At 52.1% G+C, this 22767-nt stretch overlaps 10 protein-coding genes across 10 annotated transcripts; 6 read left to right on the plus strand and 4 right to left on the minus strand.

The window, feature by feature from the left end:
* Nucleotides 1-68: 68 nt before the first annotated feature.
* On the minus strand, nucleotides 69-2653 carry N7443_008284 (uncharacterized protein; the record flags this gene model as incomplete). Its single annotated transcript, XM_056888340.1, has 7 exons — nucleotides 69-984; nucleotides 1062-1150; nucleotides 1204-1254; nucleotides 1320-1409; nucleotides 1458-1658; nucleotides 1708-2431; nucleotides 2487-2653. The coding sequence occupies 7 exons, from the start codon at nucleotides 2651-2653 to the stop codon at nucleotides 69-71; spliced, it is 2238 nt and encodes a 745-aa protein (XP_056737642.1).
* A 311-nt stretch (nucleotides 2654-2964) lies between these two features.
* N7443_008285 (fumarylacetoacetate hydrolase family protein) lies at nucleotides 2965-3888 on the minus strand (the record flags this gene model as incomplete). The annotated part of the gene is made up of 3 exons (XM_056888341.1): nucleotides 2965-3543; nucleotides 3600-3677; nucleotides 3727-3888. 3 exons carry the CDS (start codon nucleotides 3886-3888, stop codon nucleotides 2965-2967), a joined length of 819 nt encoding a protein of 272 aa, XP_056737643.1.
* A 285-nt stretch (nucleotides 3889-4173) lies between these two features.
* N7443_008286 (uncharacterized protein) lies at nucleotides 4174-5399 on the plus strand (the record flags this gene model as incomplete). The annotated part of the gene is made up of 3 exons (XM_056888342.1): nucleotides 4174-4363; nucleotides 4620-4852; nucleotides 4914-5399. The coding sequence occupies 3 exons, from the start codon at nucleotides 4174-4176 to the stop codon at nucleotides 5397-5399; spliced, it is 909 nt and encodes a 302-aa protein (XP_056737644.1).
* Nucleotides 5400-5669: 270 nt separating this feature from the next.
* N7443_008287 (uncharacterized protein) lies at nucleotides 5670-7491 on the plus strand (the record flags this gene model as incomplete). Its single annotated transcript, XM_056888343.1, has 2 exons — nucleotides 5670-5675; nucleotides 5725-7491. 2 exons carry the CDS (start codon nucleotides 5670-5672, stop codon nucleotides 7489-7491), a joined length of 1773 nt encoding a protein of 590 aa, XP_056737645.1.
* Nucleotides 7492-7796: 305 nt separating this feature from the next.
* Nucleotides 7797-9958, plus strand: N7443_008288 (Pro-apoptotic serine protease; the record flags this gene model as incomplete). The annotated part of the gene is made up of 6 exons (XM_056888344.1): nucleotides 7797-7993; nucleotides 8078-8157; nucleotides 8347-8500; nucleotides 8575-8892; nucleotides 8945-9087; nucleotides 9141-9958. The coding sequence occupies 6 exons, from the start codon at nucleotides 7797-7799 to the stop codon at nucleotides 9956-9958; spliced, it is 1710 nt and encodes a 569-aa protein (XP_056737646.1).
* A 436-nt stretch (nucleotides 9959-10394) lies between these two features.
* Nucleotides 10395-12607, plus strand: N7443_008289 (uncharacterized protein; the record flags this gene model as incomplete). The annotated part of the gene is made up of 3 exons (XM_056888345.1): nucleotides 10395-10505; nucleotides 10551-12018; nucleotides 12069-12607. The coding sequence occupies 3 exons, from the start codon at nucleotides 10395-10397 to the stop codon at nucleotides 12605-12607; spliced, it is 2118 nt and encodes a 705-aa protein (XP_056737647.1).
* Nucleotides 12608-13068: 461 nt separating this feature from the next.
* Nucleotides 13069-14762, plus strand: N7443_008290 (glutamate decarboxylase; the record flags this gene model as incomplete). Its single annotated transcript, XM_056888346.1, has 4 exons — nucleotides 13069-13304; nucleotides 13355-13382; nucleotides 13435-14600; nucleotides 14651-14762. 4 exons carry the CDS (start codon nucleotides 13069-13071, stop codon nucleotides 14760-14762), a joined length of 1542 nt encoding a protein of 513 aa, XP_056737648.1.
* An 814-nt stretch (nucleotides 14763-15576) lies between these two features.
* Nucleotides 15577-17772, plus strand: N7443_008291 (uncharacterized protein; the record flags this gene model as incomplete). Its single annotated transcript, XM_056888347.1, has 2 exons — nucleotides 15577-16642; nucleotides 16703-17772. 2 exons carry the CDS (start codon nucleotides 15577-15579, stop codon nucleotides 17770-17772), a joined length of 2136 nt encoding a protein of 711 aa, XP_056737649.1.
* A 242-nt stretch (nucleotides 17773-18014) lies between these two features.
* N7443_008292 (nitrilase) lies at nucleotides 18015-19343 on the minus strand (the record flags this gene model as incomplete). The annotated part of the gene is made up of 2 exons (XM_056888348.1): nucleotides 18015-18788; nucleotides 18870-19343. The coding sequence occupies 2 exons, from the start codon at nucleotides 19341-19343 to the stop codon at nucleotides 18015-18017; spliced, it is 1248 nt and encodes a 415-aa protein (XP_056737650.1).
* A 620-nt stretch (nucleotides 19344-19963) lies between these two features.
* Nucleotides 19964-21742, minus strand: N7443_008293 (putative choline sulfatase; the record flags this gene model as incomplete). Its single annotated transcript, XM_056888349.1, has 1 exon — nucleotides 19964-21742. The coding sequence occupies one exon, from the start codon at nucleotides 21740-21742 to the stop codon at nucleotides 19964-19966; it is 1779 nt and encodes a 592-aa protein (XP_056737651.1).
* Between the last annotated feature and the right edge of the window lie 1025 nt (nucleotides 21743-22767).

Below are 22767 nucleotides of genomic sequence, written 5' to 3' on the forward strand. Positions count from 1 at the left end.
TGATGTGTTAGCATGGGGATCGCAGGATTCCACAAGTCCATAATTCCATTTGCTGCCTGAATATCCCACTAAAATAAATCTTGCGTCTCCTCCACCAAGGCTAACAGCGTGGAAGCCAGACTCTGCGAGATCTTCCAGTGACTGATACGCTGCAGGAGATCGATAACGCGGAACAGCGAGCCCATCGCCAGTTTCCGCGGCTGTAGTCCGCCCATTTGTTCTAAAAATGTTCCAACGCTATCCACCCCAGGTAGACGTAGCTCAGCGAACTGTAAATGATCCGTCGCGCCCACAGTAACGGGATCAGCATCCTCGCTAAAGCACATAAAGCAAGACCAGATAAGCCCACAGTAATACAGACACATTGGGACATGGAGAGCCGGTTCCGCACCAGCGGGAAGAGACTCGAAATTCTTCTGAATGAGCATGGCGTGGAGAAGACAGCGCTTTGCGTCCATGGAGCGAAGCCAGTTTTGGACATATGGGAGATGTTTTTGAGCGGAGTCGTAGCCCTCACGGCCGCAGGCGCATTCTAGAGCGTTGAGGTCTGTGTGAAGCAGTATGAAGTTGGAATGCCAGAGCATCATCAGGCAGAACCAGCTGGATTTGCCTTGCATGCTTGAGTGGTATCGATGATGCCATTGGATTAGGAGGTCATGGCATTTTGTGACGGTCGTGGGCCGGGAGGAGTGGAGGTCGCAGTCTTCGCAGACTAGAGCGCTGATTGATTCGAGTATTGCGCACAGTGCGAAGTCGCCAATGACTACTGGTTGATTTTGATGATGGTTGTTGATGGGAGACGATAATGAGAGGGTTCGCATTTGGGATTCAATCATGAGAGATTTCCAGTGTCCGGCACTTGGAGCTGTGAAGAGTTCGTTGGAAGAGATTTGCGGGAGCCGTTCGACGGAATGGCGAAGGATGGGTTCGTGGTGGTGTATTCGGGCGAGTGCAGCGTCGTGGATGTGGATTCCGAGGACAATTCTGTTGAAGTTAGTTACCGGAATGTTTACCATTTCGAGCAGGCATGCCTTTTCTTGACCTCTATTTGGATCCATGACAACCAGGCCTTTTCGAGAGTATCCCCATTCATATCGACGAGGTTGAATTCTGGATGCTGTATATGGAACAGCTTGGAAGTGCGTGCCCACTGATTGGTGTTAGCCAGTCACTTGGTCCTAGACTTAGGAGAGCAAATCATACAGCAATCACACTGCCATGGAACATCTCAATCCCATACAAGTCTTTGGGTCTCTAGAAATCATGATCCTAGTTAGTACCTATCCTAGGAATTATCTGGATGACAAAAGAGAACATACGCCCATAACAAGACCGAATGTCTGTCCTATGATTGAAGCTTGAAGAGCTACCAAATTGGAGCACCCGGAATTTGCGACATAGGTATCCCACTGGATGAATCAGGACAGATTCTGCAATTCCTGGACTTGGTGACCTACCGAGGCAAGTATTGCTTTGTTCAATCGCTCAAACATGCTGATGCCATGATTGATAGCACGCGGAGAGCCGACGAACAAGCTCCCTATCGAGCAAATGGAAAGCAAAAGGACAGAGTTTTGAGTGCTAGGTCGGAAAGTGGGCATGTGTACAACCGGAAAAAGAGGGTGAAACTTGGAGAAGTAGGCTTGGATACTGAGATCCTAGTAAGAGATCAGTATTTTAATGAATGACAGAGAGAGAATAACATACCAGAAAGGGCGTAGAGGGTAGAATCCCATGCTGTACCCGTTGCTGTAATCGCTCTGTCAATCTTTTGCGATATGACTCGTCAATAAGACCTTCCTGTGATTGGTCTGGAGTCATTTGTCCAGATGGAGTCGCTTCAGAAAATGTATGCCATTTTTTCTGAACAGTTAGGGCTCGTCCTTTTGCATGCTCATTTTCAGTACGGGAGGCGGGTTGAGAAGTAGGCCGGGCAACCTCCGAGTCAGGTAAAGTGTCAAAAGTGGGCACATAGTCGGCCGTAGCATAGAGGAGAGACAAATTCACAGCGTTGAGATCGAAGTCGTCTCCAGTGAGCAAGGTTTCCCAGTCTCTGTCAGGTCGATAATCCCACACCGCAGGCGGTGGGCTTGGTTGATTTTTCCAAGCATCGCTTGTTTCAAGGGAAAAGAGTGAAGGCAAGGGCGTCAATTGTGCAGGATATGTGTTGTTATCTCCAATTGATAGACTCGGTGTAAGCTTGTCGATGGACTTTGGTGGTGACATGGGTGCCATTATATTGTCCGCAAGAGAACCAGCGTCTAACCCAAGCGGAACTTCCGGGATTCCAGAGAACGCTGCATCGTTTGAGTTTAGCTCAGGATTCAGGTCGCTTGCATGACTGCCATTGATTGACGGATCATTTTGCACCTGAGGGCATCCACAAATGTCATCTGTAGCATGAGATCGCGAATGTCGCAAGAGAGTGTCCCTAGAACATGCATCAGATAGATTCTACACCATGTTGGAATATTGGAGATACCCACTGCCGAGCAAAAGCCTTATTGCAGACGGGACAGTTGAAAGGCTTCTCCTTTGTGTGTGACCTTAAGTGGCGGGCCAGATGCTCCGCCTTTTTAAAATCTTGAGCGCAAACCGGACAGACACGCTCTTCTTTCGAGGTCTTGCGCCGACGTCGGGACTTCGTGTCCATATACGGCGAGCGATCTCGAGGTGAAGCCGAACTATGAAGCATATTGGCGATAAACAAGCATCAAGGGGTCCTCTCGCAGATGTGTTGAGAGGATCGAAAGCTGGGGAAGCGGCAGCTCGGATCTTCCCCCCGCATGTGGCGTTCTACGGATCCAATGACTTCTGAAATGTAATTGAATTGACCAGTGAATTGAGTCTAGCCACATTGGATGGGTGTCTCTAATGAATTGCGAGATGAAAATGTGGGATCTATCATTCCTAAATGCGGGGCCTTGCGCAAAGCCGCGTATCCGAGCTCCAGGCTCCGCGCGCTCAATACTGGATTCGATTCTTCGTCGCGGATGTTCCTTCAATCTCCACTTCCACCACGTCTCCGTCCTTCAGGAATTCCTTTCGGAAAAAGCCAACTCCGGATGGAGTGCCAGTCATGATCAATGTGCCCTTGCGGAGGGTCGTACCGCGAGAGAGGTGGCTGATGATCTGGCGGACGGTCCAAATCATGTCTTCTGTGCTGGTCTCTTGCTTGACCACACCGTTGACCTTGGTTGTCAGCTGCAGCACTTGTGGATTTGGAATCTCCTCGGCCGAGACGATGGTATAGCCAATGGGGGCAAACCGATCAAAAGATTTGGCGTAGCAGAATTGCCCTCCAGACGCCTCGGGGAGCTGGAAGTTCCGAGCGGATAAATCGTTTCCAGCAGTGTATCCCAGTACATAGTCTAGTGCATCTTCTTCCGAAACGTTCTTTGCATCCCGAGAAATAACAACGGTCAACTCGCCCTCGTAGTCCAGCAGTTCGCGGGCATCGGGGTGGATACTGATCGTCTCGAAGGGACCGGCGAGCGCATCGGCAGGCTTTGTGAAGACGACCGGGTAAGTCGGAACAGGCAACTATTTGAAGATAAATGATGAGAGAAAAGTTGACTATGGAGAGGCGAAAGGCTTACGCTTGCTTCTTTTGCATGCTGCTTATAATTCAGACCGATACACATCACAATGGGTGTACTTTCAATTGGGCATTCAAGCTGCATAGTGTTAGCCGTGTCCTAGATTGATCTCCATAATCGATCTTACCGATTCGACATGATGAATTTCCTCGGTCGCCCTCAAGTTACCGAATGGACTTCCCTCCAACTTCCGAACGGTGTACTTATTGTCGCTCACACTGACCAGATCGCCGTAGTGGATTTGCGCACCAGAGTTGAAGCGTACAAGTTTTTTGAAGGCAGCCATCATTGAGTATCAGTCAACTGTGATGCATTCTCAAGAAGCTTTGGTTTTGCATCTTATAATATGGCAGGTGGGGAAGATGGCCGGATGGGATGTGGGATCAATCTTCACGCGTCAGTAAGCCGACGGGGATTTACGTCGGATTTCATGTTTGCCTGAGCCAAGGCTCCCCGCAGATAATCTGATCTTCAAATTTATAAAAGACTAATACCTCTGTGTCGAAGTAACGTGCAAGCCCCATTTCGTTCACCCAAATTTTGTCTCACACCAAAATACTCCGAGCATCTGAACATGGCTGCTATCCAGCCGAACCGAGGAGCTACCGTTCCAGATGTCCTGGCTGTTGGAGTGTCCAGTGAGCCACAGCTAGAGTGGCTAGCCAAGCAGCATATCATAGCGCAAGATCGGATCCAACTGAAGAAGTTGTCCCATATGCGATACCAACATCCTGATCTTGAAGAGATCACGACTTTCATGATCGGTATGATGTTTTTCTGACTTTCGAAAATAACGTTACTGATGCATATAGACTTTGGAATGCAAATTGCAAAGAAGACTGAGAGCGAGGTCTGGTTCAAAGGCTATGGATCTGATCAATATGTGTACTACGCTCGGAAAGGAATCAAGCAGTTCTTGGGCGGTACCTTTGAAGCTCTAAGCCAAGAGGATTTTGACAAGTAGGTTACCCATGAATGTTGAAATGACCTTAAAGATTAGATACTGATCATTCGAAAGAGCAACTCGCCTTCCCACTGCTAGTCCAGTTCAAGATCTCAGCGAAGCACCTGGAGGTGGATCTTTGGTGACCATCACCGACCCGGAAGGATTCCCTTTCAATGTGGTTTTCGATCAGAAGCCAACTAATGTTGAGGTTTCGCATCCGGAGAAAGTCGTGCTGAACTATACGGGCGAGAAAATAAGACGCCGTGAGTTCAATCGCTTTGAGCCTGGCCCAGCAGCCGTTCATAAGGTACCTATTTCCCTACCCACAGAACCCAAGCAAGTGTCATGGGCTAACACTTCCTCTTCAGCTGGGTCACTTCGGACTTTGCACCCAGCAGTTTGAAGTATTACTCAAGTTCTATACCTCGACATTCAACATCACCCCTACTGATCTGGTCTACGTGAATACACCCGATGACCAGAAAATGGTCGTCACCACGTTCTGCCACATCGACCTCGGGGAGACTCATGTAGACCATCATTCATTCTTCCTGAGTGCCAACCCCAAGGGCAAGCACGTGCACCATTGCTCCTTCGAGGTACACGATTACGACACCCAGCAATTGGGTCATCAGTGGCTTGCGAAGAAGGGATATAAATCTGTTTGGGGAATTGGCCGGCACATTCTCGGCTCTCAGATCTTTGATTATTGGTGGGATACGACTGGCAACATGGTGGAACACTACGCCGACGGGGACTTGGTTAATGGTGACACGCCGATTGGGTATGTGCAGGCGGGGAGCGAGTCTCTTGCTGTTTGGGGGCCTGATGTGCCTGCCATATTCTTGGAGTAATTTGATCGAGATAGTGATGAAGTGAATGTGAGGCTGTTCTAATGTTGAAAGAATGTTTTGTGCGCGTATCTCAGTGTGGGGTTCTCCGGCTGTCGCTGCCGCTTTGTATCGGAGTCTGCACCCGAGATGCCCCCATGTCTCCTCTCTTCCCTATAAACATAAACACCACAGGCTCTTTGATGAGAATGAAATACGTCGTTTGATAAATCGACCTAGCACGCAAGACTAAAGCCCTCTCTACAGTCTTTGACAGAGGTCCACACCGAGGCAATGGCCGTGAGTCACGGCTCTTTCAGATGTAACCAAACCTGGCTGATTTGACTAGAACTGTATGAGGGCCCATGAAATCATCCCTGGGATTGCAGAAGGTGATCTTGTGGCCAGTAAAGTCGCCCTCAGCTTCTGGGGAGGGGTGAGCCCCCGGAACGGTATCGTGATCGATAGTCATCACCCACTCGTCGGAAAGTCGATCGCTGGGAAAATTCTCGCGATACCTAGCGGCCGTGGCTCATGCACGGGGAGTGGTGTCATTCTTGAGCTGCTGTTGAATGGAAGCGCTCCATGCGTCCTCATCTTTGGGCGTGAGGAGATGATTCTGACAATCGGAGTCTTGATAGCCCAGGAGATGTTTCAGAAGAGCATTCCCGTCTTACAAATACCGATGTCATCGTTCGACACACTTCTACAACTTGATCGCCTTCGAGTCGCTGATGGCCAGATTCAGTGGGGAGACTCCTTGTATGATGGAGCGTTGAACCAGCCAGTCACTCCGTGCCCAATTCTTCGGCAACCCGACTTCGCCACTATCGAATTAACTCCATTCGATCGTGAGCTACTCCAAGGCGTACATGGGGAGGCTGCTCAAATGGCGATGCGGGTCATTCTCCGCATCGCCCGGATCCATGGCGTGACGGAGCTGATAGATGTGAAGCAGGCGCACATCGACTGCTGCATTTACACGGGCCCAGCAACCTTGAAGTTCGCTCAGAAGTTGTGCGATATGGGGGCAAAAGTCCGCATTCCTACCTCTTTGAATTCAATTTCCATCGACAGGCGCCTATGGCGCTCACAAGGTGTTGATCCCGACCTGGGGGAGCCTTCAGAACAATTGGCAGAAGCTTTTTTGAAGATGGGAGCACAGCCAACATTCACATGTGCACCATATCTCCTAGATACTGCGCCAAAAGCAGGCGAGAATATTATGTGGGCCGAGTCTAACGCCGTGGTCTTTGCCAATAGTGTTCTCGGTGCGAGGACTATCAAATGTCCTGACTATCTGGACGTGTGCGTTTCTCTGACCGGGCGAGCACTCAACACGGGCTGTCATCTCACGGACAATCGCAAAGCTCGAGTGGAAATCCACATGGAATCCGTGCAGGATACCGATGATACACTTTTCGCGCTTCTTGGGTATCTAGCCGGCGACATTGCTGCTGATCATGTGCCCATCATTACCGGGTTGGAAAAGAAGGGAGCTACCATGGATGATCTCAAGGCATTTGGTGCAGCATTTGCAACTACATCTAGTGCCCCGATGTTTCACATCGCGGGAATTACTATTGAGGCTCGTAGCCTCTCCGATATTGCATCTCATCTGAAGGAGACGTCGAAAGTGACGATCACACTTCCTGAGCTAGCAAAGCAATGGCTTCGGTTTAGTCCCTGCGAAGATGGTGAAACTTCTACGGCTATTGACCTTGTATCACTTGGAAACCCCCATTTTTCATTTGATGAGATCGTGAAACTAGTACGGCTTTGTTCAGGTCGCAAGAAGGATGAAAGGACAACCTTGGTGGTGACATGTAACCGCGACACGTATTCAAAGGCTGCTCAAGAAGGCCACATTACAACCCTGGACGACTTTGGCGCTCAGATTCTAACTGATACCTGCTGGTGCATGATTCAAGAACCAGTTATTCCACCACATACACAAACGATTCTGACCAACTCGGCCAAGTACGCCCACTATGGAAAAGGATTGACCGGTCGGAAAGTTTGGCTTAGAAGTCTCGCACAATGTGTGGATGCTGTATGCTCAGGCTGTGTACATAATTCCTTGCCTGCCTGGCTTGGCGGCACAATCCTCCCATAGTCACGGATGTGGATGTAGAGGACTGGTGGATCGCAGGAACCGGGCTTATGGGCTCTCTAAACACAGTGCATGGCCTGAAATTTCCACAAGCTCACAAAACGATCTACAACCATTTTTCTGACGAAAATACCACCGTATCACACTATGTGGTGCCTATTTGGACCCGCATGTATTGTTCCCACATCTGGTTTACCACAACAAATGACCAGCTAAATTGGTTCAAGCCAAGGAACAAACATTGATAAGCGACCAGGGCTTACCCCAGCAAAATTGTTCAGAGTTGTTTGTGAAAATCTACGAGCAAGATGTCAGTCACCGAGGAATGGGAAACGACAGATATTCTGATCTGCGGATGCGGCCCGACTGGAGCCATGCTCTCGGGGTACCTGGGCAAATTGGGTGTTCGAAACATTGTTCTTGAGAAAGAAGCAGCGATTACCACCGATCCAAGGGGTATTGCGCTTGACGATGATGCCATTCGACTCATGCAGGGTCTGGGTTTGTATGAGCATATTTTTACAGAGATCGGGACTTGTAAAGAGATCCTACTCGCGGCGTGAAGAGGGTTATTGACAATTATGTATAGGCTTGCCAAAGGTTCGATTCATAAGCGGAACTCACCACGATCTACACACGAAACCTTTTCTCTGCATGGACACATCTTCGGTAAGATCAGTCTGTCTGAATCTGGATCTTGCGAGCAAAAATTGACATGAGCGAAGAGTGAAGGAAATACAGGTCATATCGGTATCCTTGCTCACAAGCAGCCCATTCTCGAAAAAAACCTCCGATCTGTCGTTGAGAGAATCGAAACCTGTGAACTACGAAGTAGTTGCACGCTGAATTCGATTTCAGAGGATGCGGATTGGGTCTATGCCACGTACAGCGATGCATCCGGGACAGAGAGAAAGCTACGTGCGAAATTTCTAGCTGCGGCCGATGGCAAGACGGGCTTCACGCGGAAGATGTATCTCGAGCCAAAGGGCATTCAACTGAATTGGGCTGAACAGTAGGTTTTTTTTCTTTCTCTTTTTTTTTCGTTAACGTTTTTCAAGACGAAATAGTGATACTAATTATAACCAGGACGAAGTATGAAGAAACCTGGGTAGCACTTAACTGGAAACTTCATTTACCGACGAAAGAGACGCATCCCTCATTCCCTTTGTGGGAGCTGGGATACACGCCGGAAGAGGTATATAATTTATTCTTCCCGGCTGATTTCCGCTTCCTCTGCAACCCAGAGAGGCCCGCTGTATGTGGAAGATTTGGCCGACCTGAAGATCGGCTCTGGCGTTTCGAGTTTGTCGTTGCTTCCGAGGAGGATGATATGGAGATGGCGACGCGGAAGAAAGTGCGCGAGGTGGTCTATCCCTACTTGACATATCCTGGGAGTCGTTATGGGTTCGTACCTGAGAGAAGAGTTGATATTCTTGCGAGAGCTGACATTTTCTAGATTGAAAGAAGATATCGAGTTTCCAGAGGACTGTATTGAAGTTCTGCGATCTAGACCTTTTCGGTTCTCGGCAAGAAGCTGTAACAAGTGGGCTCTTGGCCGGGTCATTCTCTGCGGAGATGCTGCCCATGTGTTTCCCCCGTGTAAGTTTGATTTCACTGATGCTCTAGGTCAAGCTGATAAGTGTCGTCCGTAGTCGGGGGGCAGGGCATTGCCTCCGGTTTCAGAGATGCGAATGCTCTCGCCTGGCGCCTCGCTATTGCCTGTTCCAGTCTTCGAATAGACTATGAGAGTCTTTTCAAGGGCTGGTACCTGGAGAGAAAACAACAGCTCGATGCCTCCCTGGCCAGTACAATCCGAAATGGAGACATGGTCAACGGAACAGGGTTGAAACACACATTCATCCGCAACTGGGCCTTGTGGTTGATCCAGCTTATTCCAAGCTGGAAGCATTTCCTTGAACGGGGCCCTCGAAGCAGTGGAGCGATTCAATACAGTTACTTACCAGAGATGCCTTTCATGCCCGAGCTGAGTGGTGGGAGTTGCTTTCCTCAAACATATTGCATGGCGCTACATAAGGACGCGGCGGTTCAATTCACGGACGATGTGATTTTTGAGGGCAAGACTAGCTTGTTCCAGATTGTGGTTTTGCTTAACAACGTCGAGGAGCTGGCTTCTGCGGTGCATGATTTGAAGGCACTTAATGAAGGCAATGAGCTACTATCTCTGCGCGACGCTACATTCTTCGTTCCCCGCACGAGCTGCAAGCCCGATACCGATTATGGGTCTCGCCAGTCGGTGTGTCGAACTGCCACGGGTGATGAGTTTGCTTCTTCGATACTATGCGATTCACGACCTATCCCTCGAGGCTACGATGAAATGTTGATGTGGAAGAGTGTCAATGGGAAGCGGTATGTGGTGTTGAGACCTGACCGGTTCGTATTCGCGGCTTGTAACACGGAGGCCGAGCTGGGGAAGGCTGCTACACGGCTGGCCCAGTTGTTTGACATTTAGCATTAGATGAAAGGTAAGAGTAAATGAAAGATAAGGTCTTCAGGCGCATGGATTGTATCATAAAGAAAGAGGCTTTCCACAATAGGTCTTAGACTTGGCTCTGCTGAACTCCTCGGGAGGCTTCTTGAGCCATTCGAGCCTGTATCTTTTTACTAGCCCACCTGTGGCCCTTTTGAACAGACTTCAATCCAGTAGTTGAAATCATGTTGAGTCTCAGTCTGGCATTTCTCCGGTGAAGTATAGATCCCGCTTGGGCTCCAGCGGGGACTACTCCCACTATGCCCACTCTTCCCACTCTTCGCCCCATGGGGGTTACTGCGGGCCTGGCTTGGCATGTCAACCCTCCGCAAGTTAAGATAAAGCTCACCGCATCACTCGGAAAAGAGAGAAACCCCATTTACTTTTCTTTCAGTTCAATTTAGATTGTTGATTCACCATGGCGTCTGTGTCACTGCCTCGCAAGCTATGGGAGCATCCAGACCCCGAGTCGACCGCCATGGGGCGGTTCAAGCGTGCGTTGCAGCAGGAGATGGGCTGCAAGGTCGATGTGAGTACATTCAACTCATGTAATTGAACCATACTGACCGACAAGTCCTACCATGATATGTATCTTTATTCCACTCAGAATCGCTCGGCTTTCTGGGATTTCTGCTGGAAGTATTTTCAGATCATCCACGAGGGCTCGTATACTCAGGTGGTAGACGAGTCGACACGGATGGACGGCGTTCCAGAGTGGTTTTCGGGTATCAAGTTGAATTTTGCCGAAAATCTTCTGTTCTCTCGCAGTGTCGGCGATACCACCGGCAAAGAAGACGAAAAGATCGCCGTCACTGAAGTCAGAGAAGGAGACGTGAAGAACGTAGTCCATCTCACCTGGGGCCAGCTGAGGCAGAAGACCGGCGCCCTGTTGCAGGCTATGAAGACCGGTGGTGTTGTTCGAGGCGATCGTATTGCCGTCTGCTCTGCTAACAGCATCGATACATTACTGGTGCTTTTGGCGTCGACGGCACTGGGCGCTATTTTCTCGTCCAGCTCCACTGATATGGGTGTCAAGGGAGTCTTGGACCGCCTCTTGCAGATCAAGCCCCGCTGGCTCTTCATGGATGACTTTACAGTCTACAATGGCAAGACGGTTGACCTTCGCGATAAAATGAACGACATCGCGCAGGGGATGAGCTCAATCTCCGCGTTCCAAGGTATCATTTCGCAACCTCGATTCGCCTCGCCGGCAGATGTCAGCAACATCCCCAAGTCTTTGACCTTGTCGGAGTTTCTTTCCAAAGCCAGAGAAAATGATCGTCTGGAGTTTGTGCGGGTTGGATTCCGTGATCCTTTCCTGATTGTTTATTCATCAGGCACAACCGGACAACCTAAGTGCATTGTGCACTCTGTCGGAGGTGTTCTTCTCAATGCCCACAAAGAAGGAGGTCTGCATACGGAGAACGGACGGGATACAGTGGCTTTGCAGTATACAACCACGGGATGGATCATGTATCTAGCTGCAATGCAAACTCTGCTCTTCGGGTCACGAGTAGTGCTCTACGACGGCAGCCCATTTGTACCTGATGTTACTGCATTGCTTACTCTTGCCGCCCAGGAGAAGGTAACACACTTGGGGATTTCCCCGCGATGGATGCATGAGCTACAAAGAGCCAAGATCCGCCCTCGGGAGATGTTTGACCTGAGTTCTCTTCGGGTGGTCACCAGCACCGGCATGGTTTTACGGGATGCATTGTTCGAATGGTTCTACGACGAGGGCTTCCCGTCCCATACTCGCTTGAACAACATCTCGGGCGGCACGGACATCGCGGGCTGCTTCGGTATAGGCAACCCGTTGGTACCTGTTTACGTGGGTGGATGTGCGGGATGTAGCCTGGGGATTTCAGTAGAGGTCTACGATTCCACCATCGAAGGAGGAGCGGGCGTCCAAGGTGTCTCCATAGAAGAGGGCGTGCCGGGCGAACTGGTGGCCCCCTCAGCCTTCCCCAACATGCCCACAATGTTCTGGGGTGATGAGGGCGGTCAGAAGTACCACGACGCGTACTTTGGTCGATTTGATAGTAAGATGGACCCCCATACGCCTGCGTGGCGCCGTGGCTAATATTGACAGACGTCTGGACCCACGGAGACTTTGTCTCCATCCATCCTATCACCAAGCAGCTCATGTTCCACGGGCGTGCTGACGGGGTGCTCAACCCCTCAGGCGTCCGGTTTGGATCTGCAGAGATTTACCGAGTGATCGAGGGCTTATTCTCGCCGGAGATCGCCGATTCGATCTGTGTCGGTCAGAGACGGCCGACCGATACCGACGAGCGGGTCATGCTCTTCCTACTAATGAAGCCTGGGGCGAGCTACACCCTTGATTTAGTCAATCGGGTCAAGAAAGCCATCCGTTCGGAATTAAGTGCTCGCCATGTGCCGATGTTCATATTCGAGACTCCCGAAATCCCGGTAAGTGAGCCCATCGGATGGGGAGACGGCACTGACGATGATCAGACCACGGTCAACCTCAAGAAAGTGGAGCTGCCTGTGAAGCAGATTGTGTCCGGCAAGCGAATTCGACCCTCGGGGACCCTGCTCAACCCAGGGAGCTTGGAATACTACTACCGATTCGCCGAGGTGGAGAAGCTACGCGAGAGCAAGCTTTGAGTAGCAGAATAGCGCAGAATAGTGCAGAATAGTGCCGAGGGCCAACACATAGCCAACACAGAGCTCTCAATGTGAACCCTGGTGGGCCCACCGCGGTTGCCAACGTGGCTCCAGATGATTAAATATTGCGTAGGTCAAAATGTAAAAAGAGGGGCAGTCGGATGTATCGGCAATTGACGATCTGCCTATGCCAAGCTTTGCCCAAGCTTTAGCAAGTCCGCGTTCGCATTTGAGGGGTCTACTAAGGAGAATTGGCATGATTGGCGTAGAAAGAAACGAAGAAAATAGACTGGCGCCTGGAACAGACATGGCTGAAACATAAGAAAAGTATATACGCCCGTGGAAACCGAGCGGTGCACTGCGTCATTGGGTCCCCGCACGTGTTTGTTATTATTTAACGAAGCTCTCCCCCTCTTCCAAGCTTTCTTTCCCAGCTTTACCCCCTTGAGTCCCTCGCAATCATGGTCCATCTAGCCTCCGTTAAGAAGGATAATGAGGTCTTTGACCCGTCCTCTCGCAATGTCGAGTCCGTGGGCGCGGCTCCGGACGTGGATGACTTTTACACCAATGTCTACGGTAGCCACTTCGCTGCCGACCACATGCCAATGCATGAAATGCCCGAGCGAGAGATGCCTCGCCAGATCGCTGCTCGTATGATCAAGGACGAGCTCAGCCTGGACGGTAACCCCAAGCTCAAGTAAGTAACTCCGTGCGGTTGCCAAGCAACTATCGCTGACCCTCTTGCAGCTTGGCCAGTTTCGTCACCACCTACATGGTAGGACAGCATGTATGACTTATTGATGGCCCGATAGCTCACAATTCTGTAGGAAGAGGAGATCGAGGAGATCATGACCGACTCGTTTAGCAAGAACTTCATCGACTACGAGGAGTATCCCCACTCCGCCGAGATCCAGAACCGCTGCGTGAACATGATTGCCCGTCTGTTCAACTGCCCCACAGAATCAGAGGGTGAGAACGCCATGGGTACGTCCACTATTGGTTCCTCCGAGGCCATCATGCTGGGCACCCTGGCCATGAAGAAGCGTTGGCAGAACAAGCGCAAGGCCGAGGGTAAGGACTACTCCCGTCCCAACATCGTCATGAACAGCGCCGTGCAGGTATGTTGGGAGAAGGCCGCTCGCTACTTCGATGTCGAGGAGAAGTACGTCTACTGTACTCAATCCCGCTATGTCATTGACCCCAAGGAGGCTGTCGATCTGGTGGATGAGAACACAATTGGTATCTGTGCCATTATCGGTACTACCTACACTGGTGAGTATGAGGACGTCAAGGCCATCAATGACCTGCTGGTCGAGCGTGGCATTGACTGTCCCATCCACGTCGATGCCGCTAGCGGTGGCTTTGTCGCTCCCTTCACCCAGCCCGATCTGGCCTGGGACTTCCGTCTCGAGAAGGTCGTCTCCATCAACGTCTCCGGACACAAGTACGGTCTGGTCTACCCAGGTGTTGGTTGGGTCATCTGGCGCTCGCCCGAGTTCCTGCCCCAGGAGCTGGTCTTCAACATCAACTATCTCGGAGCCGACCAGGCTAGTTTCACTCTGAACTTCTCCAAGGGTGCCGCCCATGTTATTGGCCAGTACTACCAGCTGATTCGCCTGGGCAAGCGCGGTTACCGCTCCATCATGGTTAATCTGACCCGCATTGCCGACTACATGGCCGAGCAGCTGAAGAAGGAGGGCATGGTCATCATGAGCCAGGGTCAGGGCAAGGGTCTGCCCCTGGTGGCGTTCCGTCTGCCTCCTAACCCCGACCGTGTCTACGACGAGTTTGCCGTCGCCCACCAGCTGCGCGAGCGCGGATGGATTGTCCCTGCCTACACCATGGCACCCAACAGCGAGAAGCTGAAGTTGATGCGTGTTGTCGTCCGTGAGGACTTCAGCATGAACCGCTGCGACAGTCTCCTGGCCGATATCAAGCTGGCCCTCGACACCCTGAACTCCATGGACAAGGCCATGATTGAAAAGTACAAGACGTAAGTATCGACCAAACGTGTGCATTGATCTCTCGCTTACTCTCCTCCAGGCACATGGTCAGCCACCGTGCTCAGCCCCGTCACAGGCACACCCACCAGGGCTACCAGGGCGAGAAGCACTCCCTGCAGGGCAAGACTGGCAAGACCCACCCCGTGTGCTAACTTGCTAATCGCGGAGTTCAATATATATTGTATATCACAATGCACGAGCCTGGGACTGTTGCTGGCTGCGCCACACAGATTGTCTCGCCGTTGTAGGTACATAGCAAATGTCCGTTATGGCGCAGTTCGATTTCATTCATCACGAATTTGTCTTGTTTGGTTCGCTCTATCCTTTGAAAAGGGTATTCTCGTAAGATGGAGGCTTATATTATACTCTGGTTTTCCGGAAAAGGCCAGTGCTTAAGTGGATTACATCCATCGTTCTCGAATACTTCATGATGCCTTTATCAATAATCTCTTTGTGAAGGAAGATTGCGGTTGTTTGTTTGAGCCTTGGAAGTTTCATGAGGCCCTGACATGCGACAATTCCATGATTCACTGAGTACTGCAATTCATGTCACGCATAAACAAATAAGCGCAGTTCCTATCATACGATGCGCTGTTGTGTTCCCCAGAGTTATGTCTAGGCCAACCCTGGCAGTATGCTCTTGGCCCCCCCCCCCCCCTTCCCCCCCCGTGCCCAATAGGGGTTCTGAATAGCTTGGGGCTTTTTCTTTGACTTCCTTCTTTGTCCAAGCTCCAAGCTCCAGGCTCCAAGCTCCACGAAGTTGTCTGTAGCTAGGTACTAAAGATACACGGGCACAAGAGCTGGTCGTCTTGTCATCCTGTCACCCATTCTCTCGACTCAAATGTTTACACGGGCCCACTGTTCAAATGTTATATATAGAACACGAAACACTTGAGCCCCGCCTGCCGATCACCTTCCCCCATTCTTTCTCTCTCACTGTCCTTTTCCAAGGACAACAAGGCAAGTATGCCACTCTTCAATATCAATAGCAAGAAGAAGAAGTCCCCTCAACCTACACGTTACGCAGCTCCAGGTCGGTCCGAGGAAGTTCTCCCTCGCCCCGCGTTCGCTCCATCTGCAGACCGCAGCACCAGCTCCATCGACGAGGCATACTCCGACCGCCGCATCCCAGATTATCGCTTTACCCAGAATCCAGCCCCAGCCCCAAATCCAAATCCAAACCTCACCCAGCCACCCGAACCGAGTCCCTCCCTCCATCGAAGCCAAAGCCAGCGCCAACCCCAACCCCAACGCGACCGACCCACCGTTAGTGTTGTCCCCCCTGAGGATTCACAGCCTCGTCGCTTAAAAAAGAACTTGTTTGTGCGTGCTTCGTCTGGGCTGCTGGAGCGCAGTGTTTCTGTCAAGGGGAAAAACATCTCTCATCCCATCTCCCAGCCTACCTCACCGCAGTTCCCTGCCTTGAACGAAGACCGCATCCACCCCGCTTACTCCGAGGGGCCCTCCCCCAATACTCCACATGAGCCGCGTTCAGCTTCGCTAGCCTACCAACAGCAACATTTGCAGCACCCGCAGCCATTGTCGCAGGAAAACACCGAGTGGTCTCAGCAGCCGCTTCAGACCCAACAACACCCCGCACCGTTGCCGCTCGGGCGCTCCAGTACAGACCTGAGCCTGCTCGACCGATCGAATCGCCCGTCCCCCACCGAACCTCTTTCAGAGTCGCCTCGTTATCCGCCCGAACAGAGCCACCGGGGGCAGTCTCATTCGCGTACCCAGCAGGATCTGGGATTGAGTGCTCGGCCCCCTTCCCGGCAAACCCACGAGCCGCTTTCACCAGCCCGACCGAACCAACCTGAAGTTATGCAGCAATCGCAGCAGCAGCAGGTACAGGCCCAGGCCCAGCCGGCACAGAATGATCGTTCCTCGGGCCAGGATAGTAGTCGACGGGGCAGTACCACTCAACCAGTACCAGCGGTAGAGGGGCAGAATACCCCTACGCCAAATCGAGTACGCGAAGATCCCGAGAATATCGACGTCCGCGCATTGCTTCAGAAACATGAAGAACTCCGTGAGTTCTTTTTTTGGTACCTGTTATCAACGCGGGGTAATCAGAACTAACGAAAAATAGAATCAAAATACTCCAAAGTGAAGCGATACTACTTTGACAAGGAAGCGCAGGTGCAGCACCTCCAGAATACCGTGGCGCACCAGCGCATGGCCGTATCCCGCACAGTGCTCGACGATAATGAATATGCAAATCGCTTCCAGCGACTGGATGGAGCCATCAAGGACCTTGCCTTTTCGGTGCGCAAGGACTGGCGCGGAGTTCCCACGTGGCTGCGCGGCCTGGTGACCGATGAAGCAGTTTCAACAGGAACAAAGGAGATGACCAGTGTGGGACGGGCTGTCATTAGTCGGTGGTTGGCGGAAGAACTTTTCCATAAATACTTCCACCCGGGGTTGGAAACCGGTCTCAGCTTACAACTCAAGAGCATTGAGATGAACCTGCGCCGGCAACAGATGCGACCTGCCACTGATGAAGATCGCGAGAATGCCATTGCCCGCCTGTCAAACTGGCGGCGTACGACCTTTGACGGGCTGGGCGATATGCTTGCAGACGCTGCCGCTCAAGAACACCGCGCGGAGCTGATTGAGCATCTGTCGGTAGAGCTGGCCTCTTTCCTTAGCTCGCAGGTGCATGAGGCTGCCCTACCGGGACTTGAGGCGGGAGTGCGAATGATCATCGAGAACAGCGTCAATATCGCCGAGAAGATCCCACTAGAAGCTCGAGATGTCTGTATAGAGTACTTCCCTCCCAACGTCACCTTTGTCGAGGTGTACATGAAGGTAGAAGGACAGCTGCCGCCGCTCAGTCGCCAACCTCCACCACCCGCTGACCAGGAGCCTGAAGACGCAACCGGAGTCGAAAGCGACTCTTCACCCGCCTCAATCTCGACAGGAGGGGGTGATGGCACCTCAGCCGCACCTCGTGAATCCAAAACGAAGTCTGTCTTTGGTGCGATCATGGGCCGCAAAGGCAATGAGCCCCGCCCTACCGCAGGCCACGTTCCCGAGGAGAAGAGCGAGCCGGTTGAAGGACCCGCGAGAATCCGATTCTCGTCCTTCCTGACCGTCGAGGTACGCGGCAAGGGACCGTCAATGGTCCTGGTCAAGGCGCCGGTATGGATGATAGAGTGAGAAGTGGAAAACAGTTGTACATACTCCAGAGACATGCTGGCACATGGCGATGACGACCACGATAGCATTGATATCCCCGTCCGTTGTTTTATTTGGAGGATATTTGAGCGGCTGTGAAGATTTTATCTTTGTCGAACAGAACTCGAGCCAGAACTTCTGGCGAGTGATGATGCAAAGAACGGCATGCTTCACGATAATAGAAAATATTTGAAATTGCCTTCCATCTCGAGTAAATATCTGAATTACAAGGGCGGCGGTGCCAGGTCCAGCCCCTCGACGGTCAACTTGAATGCATCATTGCGCGAGTAGCTACCGGCGACATCGAGATCCAATCGACCACGCTCACAGTCATCCAGATCAATCTGGGCAATCGCCAGTCCATCCCCAGTTGCAGCAGGTTGAATGCCGCTCGCATTCACGGCTGCTTCATCGCTATCCGGCACATCGTCCGTACAAACCTCCCACAGGGGCCCTGCCAGAATCTCGCCAAGCGGAGAGATGATACAGCTACCTCCCCGACAGAGATACTCCCCAGAAGCATGAGAGGACACTTGCGATGACAGCTTGGACGTCTCACCATTCTCCGCCCCCTGAGTCGAACACTGCGGCCAAACAATCTCATGCGGCCCCTCAGCCGTAATTGAAAGCTTCCGATTCATCATCTTCGGCTGCTCGACCTGCGCAGGAGCCGGGACCGGACTCGGAGCAGTCTCCTTTTGCCCAGTAATCCAAGAGGGCAACTCACAGTTACGAACACATTGATTCGCAGAGAGCACGAAGCAGCGGCCTTCAATGCCAACGGTGCGCATGAGCGACAGCCAAGTATCACGGGCATCGGCGGTTGGAGCGAGGTAGATATTCACGTTTTGAGAGTACAGACTCTGGCGCAACAAGGGCATATAGTTCTCCCAGCAGATAGCCGAAGCCAATGTAACCGGGATGCCATTGAGACAGGTTGTCACGGCGCGTAGAGTTGAGGGTGAACCTTGAGCCCAGATCATGCGTTCGGCGCCGGTCTGAACATGAACATGTCAGTTTCACTCCAATATAAAGGTATTAAACAACAAAAACAATAAACCAAAAAGAAGCAATCCTACCGGCATAACCTTCCTCCTCTTCCCTAAGGTCCCCCTAATAGGATCGACATAAACCACGGAACAATACAAACTCCCCCCAGCCCTCTCCACCAACCCTGTCACAATAAAAACCCCCGTCTCACTCGCAACCCGCTCCAGAAACTCCCTAGTCCCATCTCCACGGTACTGCTTCCCAACAGCAACTTCCAACTTCTTACTCACCCACTCCTCACCCGCCCCGGCAGGCGTATCGCCCAGATCCACAGCCGCCTTGAAATACTCCAGAAACTGGTCTCGGCCGTGGGGGGCACGAGACCCGACTGCTGCGCCGAAGGAGCATGTACGTGGGTATCCGCCTAGGTACGCTTCTGGGAAGAGAATGAGGTGGACGTTGCGAGAGGAGGCTAATTTGGTTGTTCGTTCGAGGGCGGAGAGGGTTGATTGGGTGGTTTGGTGGGTGCGGGATTGGGCGATGGCTACTGTTAGGGTAGGCATTATTGCGAATACGTATTCCAATGCTTCAGAGTTAGATTCTGGAGGAGCCGAAGGATAAGGTGTAGAAGCTGAGGTGTAGTTAGTGTGGGGTTCATCAGATAATGCGGGGCTGGCGGGAGTTGCGGGTGGATGGTGACATCATGAGGTGGGTATAGTTCAACTAGTGTTGCGGGGGGAGTATATCTATTGGTTGTAGCGAAGTATAGAAGTAAGAATAATGGACTAGCAACTTATATTCAGTCTGTATCTACTCATGACAAATCCAACAAAGGGCTCGACACCCAACCCGGGGGGAGAAAAATAAACGTTTACAAGAATATTTGAATTGCGACATTCGCCGCCAATGCAAATTGGGATTGGAAGTGGAAATGAAAAGATCTTGAATCATAGATCAAAGAGATCCAAGGTCAAAATGAAAGATGGAATAAAAGCTCCCGGGTATAGCGCCTCGCTGATGTGCAAAACAAACGGCCCAAAAATAACCCGACGAAAGACAAAATGGAAATGCCATGATAGTACGTGCTCAAATGCGAATGCAAAAATCACAGAAGTCATCAATGCGCACGCTGAGAAATAAAAAATGAGTGCTTTTATGTTCGGTGACCTTCGCACTAAGAGGTCTAGATCTGCATGCCCTTGGCCTGGGCGGCTTGTGAGAGGACGCGGGGCCAGCGAGAGATGAGCTCGACGTCATCTAGGACGCCCTTGCCTTGGTTGCGCACGTATTGGGCGCTTGCGTCCACACGAGGCTCCCAGTCCCAGCTTTGCTGAGTACCCTGGATCAAGGCGGAGTAGACCAGACGGCGACGGCGCTGAGAGTGCAGGACGTCCTGGCGGATCTTCTCGAGGTCCCAGCGGTTGTGGGTTTCTTCGATGAACCAAGCGAGCAGCTTGACAGGGTCCATGGTCTCCGGCAAGGCGGGAGGCACGCGGCTGGGGCTCGGGCTGCGGGGAGGAGTCGGAGTGGGGAAGGGGTAAGAGTTCTTCTCGTTGGCGCGCTGCGGGATAGGCGATGCGCGGGGAGTGTCGCTGGGCGTAGGCAGGTTGGTCTGCAAGGACAGCGATGTGATGGGTGACTTAGCGACGGCGATTCCGCGGGTAGCAGTTGGGATGGGGAGACCGGCGACCAGGTTGACCTTTTCCTCAGGATCGGCGACTAGATCGAACAGCATGGGCGGGTCAATGGCCGAGTAGACGAACTTCCAGCGGCCGCGGCGGATCATGACCAGAGGGGCCTGGGTGCCTTCTCCCATGTACTCGCCATAGACGGTGTCCGTCCGGAGACCTTCGCCACCGGTCAGATAGGGCATGAGGGAAACCCCGTCAAGAGGCAACTCCTTGATTAGCGGAGCACCGACCATTTCCGCGAAAGTGGGCAGAAGATCCATGGTGGACACATTCTCGGAGACGCGCTTGGGGGAGAAACGCTTAGGAGCGTGGACGAGCATAGGCACACGAGCCGAGTTCTCGAACCAAGTCATCTTGTACCACAGGCCGCGCTCACCGAGCATGTCACCGTGGTCACCGCTGAAAACAATGATCGTGTTCTCATCCAGACCAGTGTTCTTCAGAACCTTCAGGAGCTTGCCGATGTTGGTGTCGACATATGTGCAGGCGGCGTAGTATGCGCGGCGTGCGTTCTTGATGTTTTCCTCGGGCATTTCCTTACCCCAGAGGTCAATGCACTGCAGCACACGCTGAGAGTGGGCATCCTGCTGGTCGTGGGGAATAGGGCCGTTTTTGGGCATGGGAATGTCAACATCCTCGTACATATCCCAGAATTCCTTGGTCATGGCATATGGGTCGTGGGGGTGGGTCATAGACACGGTCAGACAGAAAGGCTGATCGGTGCGAGAGCGCACGTGGTCGTACAGGTACTGCTCCGACTTGTAGATGACCTCCTCGTCAAAGTCAAGCTGGTTGGTGCGGACAACAGGACCGGCCTCCATGACCGAGGACATGTTGTGGTAGAAATCCAGACGGACCTCGGGCTCGTCCCAGTTCACGGACCAGCCGTAGTCACCGGGATAGATGTCGCTGGTAAGACGCTGCTCATATCCGTGCAGCTGATCCGGCCCGCAGAAGTGCATCTTTCCGGCGAGAGCCGTGTGGTAACCCTCGCGCCGCAAGTAGTGGGCATAGGTGGGTACGTCGGCGGGCAGATCCGCCGCGTTGTCGTAAGCGCCAATCTTCGAGGGCAGCTGGCCGCTAACCATCACGAAGCGCGACGGGGCGCACAGGGGAGCATTGCAATAGGCCGAGTCGAAAACGACACCCTCGCCTGCCAACCGGTCGAGGTTGGGAGTCTTGATGGGAGAGTTCTTGTCGTGCAGAGACAACATGGGAGCCGCCATCTGGTCGGCCATGATGTACAAGATGTTGGGCTTCTTTTCCGCCATGATGAATTATGTGACTATCGGCGGGGATGTATAGAAGGGAGTCAACCTTGGGACAGTGAAGCTAGATGGAAGGCAAAAAGAAAAGACCGAAGAGGGAGTGGCGGGAGGGGGTAGATATATGAAGTCGGGAAATGGCATATGTGGGGAACTAGGAAGGAAAATGGGAAAATGGGAGAAAAAAAAAAAAAGAGATAATCAAAGGATCGGGCCAAGACGACGACCCAAAGTCACAGAATGATTATCAATGAGGCCATCTGGAAAGTTACAAGCGTATGTATTGTCGGAAGGCCGGGGTATACTTCCCGGGCTCCGTGCTCCATTCTCCATACTTCGTACTGGCCCTAGGTTCTACAGACCGCCCTATGCGGGCATCCCATCATCCCCAGTGACAAACTCCCAAGACCCGATCATTGTACAGTAGTGTAATGCACTGAAGATCAGGGGATGCTCCAGCGTAGGGGCTCCTGGGTTTAGATTGGTGGCCAACAGTGACGTACACCCAAGGCGTGAGAAGACACAATTTTGCGGTGCGATGGTGTGATCGGTCCGGAATGGGCTGGAAACGGTGGAAGCGGTGGAAGTGTGGGAAAAAGAAAAGCGGTGGAGACTCCCGATCGACAGGAGACATTGGTACGGGATCGTATTGGGATTACATCACGGTATCATTGTCGACTGCGCGTAGTCCGGTCTCGACGAATCAGACTTCCATCGGGCGCTATCAACGGGCTGGGCGAAAGTGAAAACCGACATGAGAAGGGAAATGAATGCACGCTATCACTGTCATGTGGACATGGAATGGACTCTGTGCCTTGAGCTGGTCACCGAGTCCATGTTGACCCGGGAAGCGAAGGCGGTTGCCGAGTTGCCACTTTGCGAAGCCTCGGTACGGATGTATTACCCGCGCAGTGTGTATTTTTGACCACCCGGTCCACCCCGCCGCCGCTCTGGGGTCTGTAGTGATTCAACTTTCACACTGAAGGCATAATACCCCAATTGATGGCCGCATGCGAAATCAGCATCTTCAC

Source organism: Penicillium atrosanguineum (assembly GCF_028827265.1).
Source record: "Penicillium atrosanguineum strain IBT 20685 chromosome Unknown utg000007l_segment0_segment0, whole genome shotgun sequence".
Lineage (NCBI taxonomy): Eukaryota > Fungi > Ascomycota > Eurotiomycetes > Eurotiales > Aspergillaceae > Penicillium > Penicillium atrosanguineum.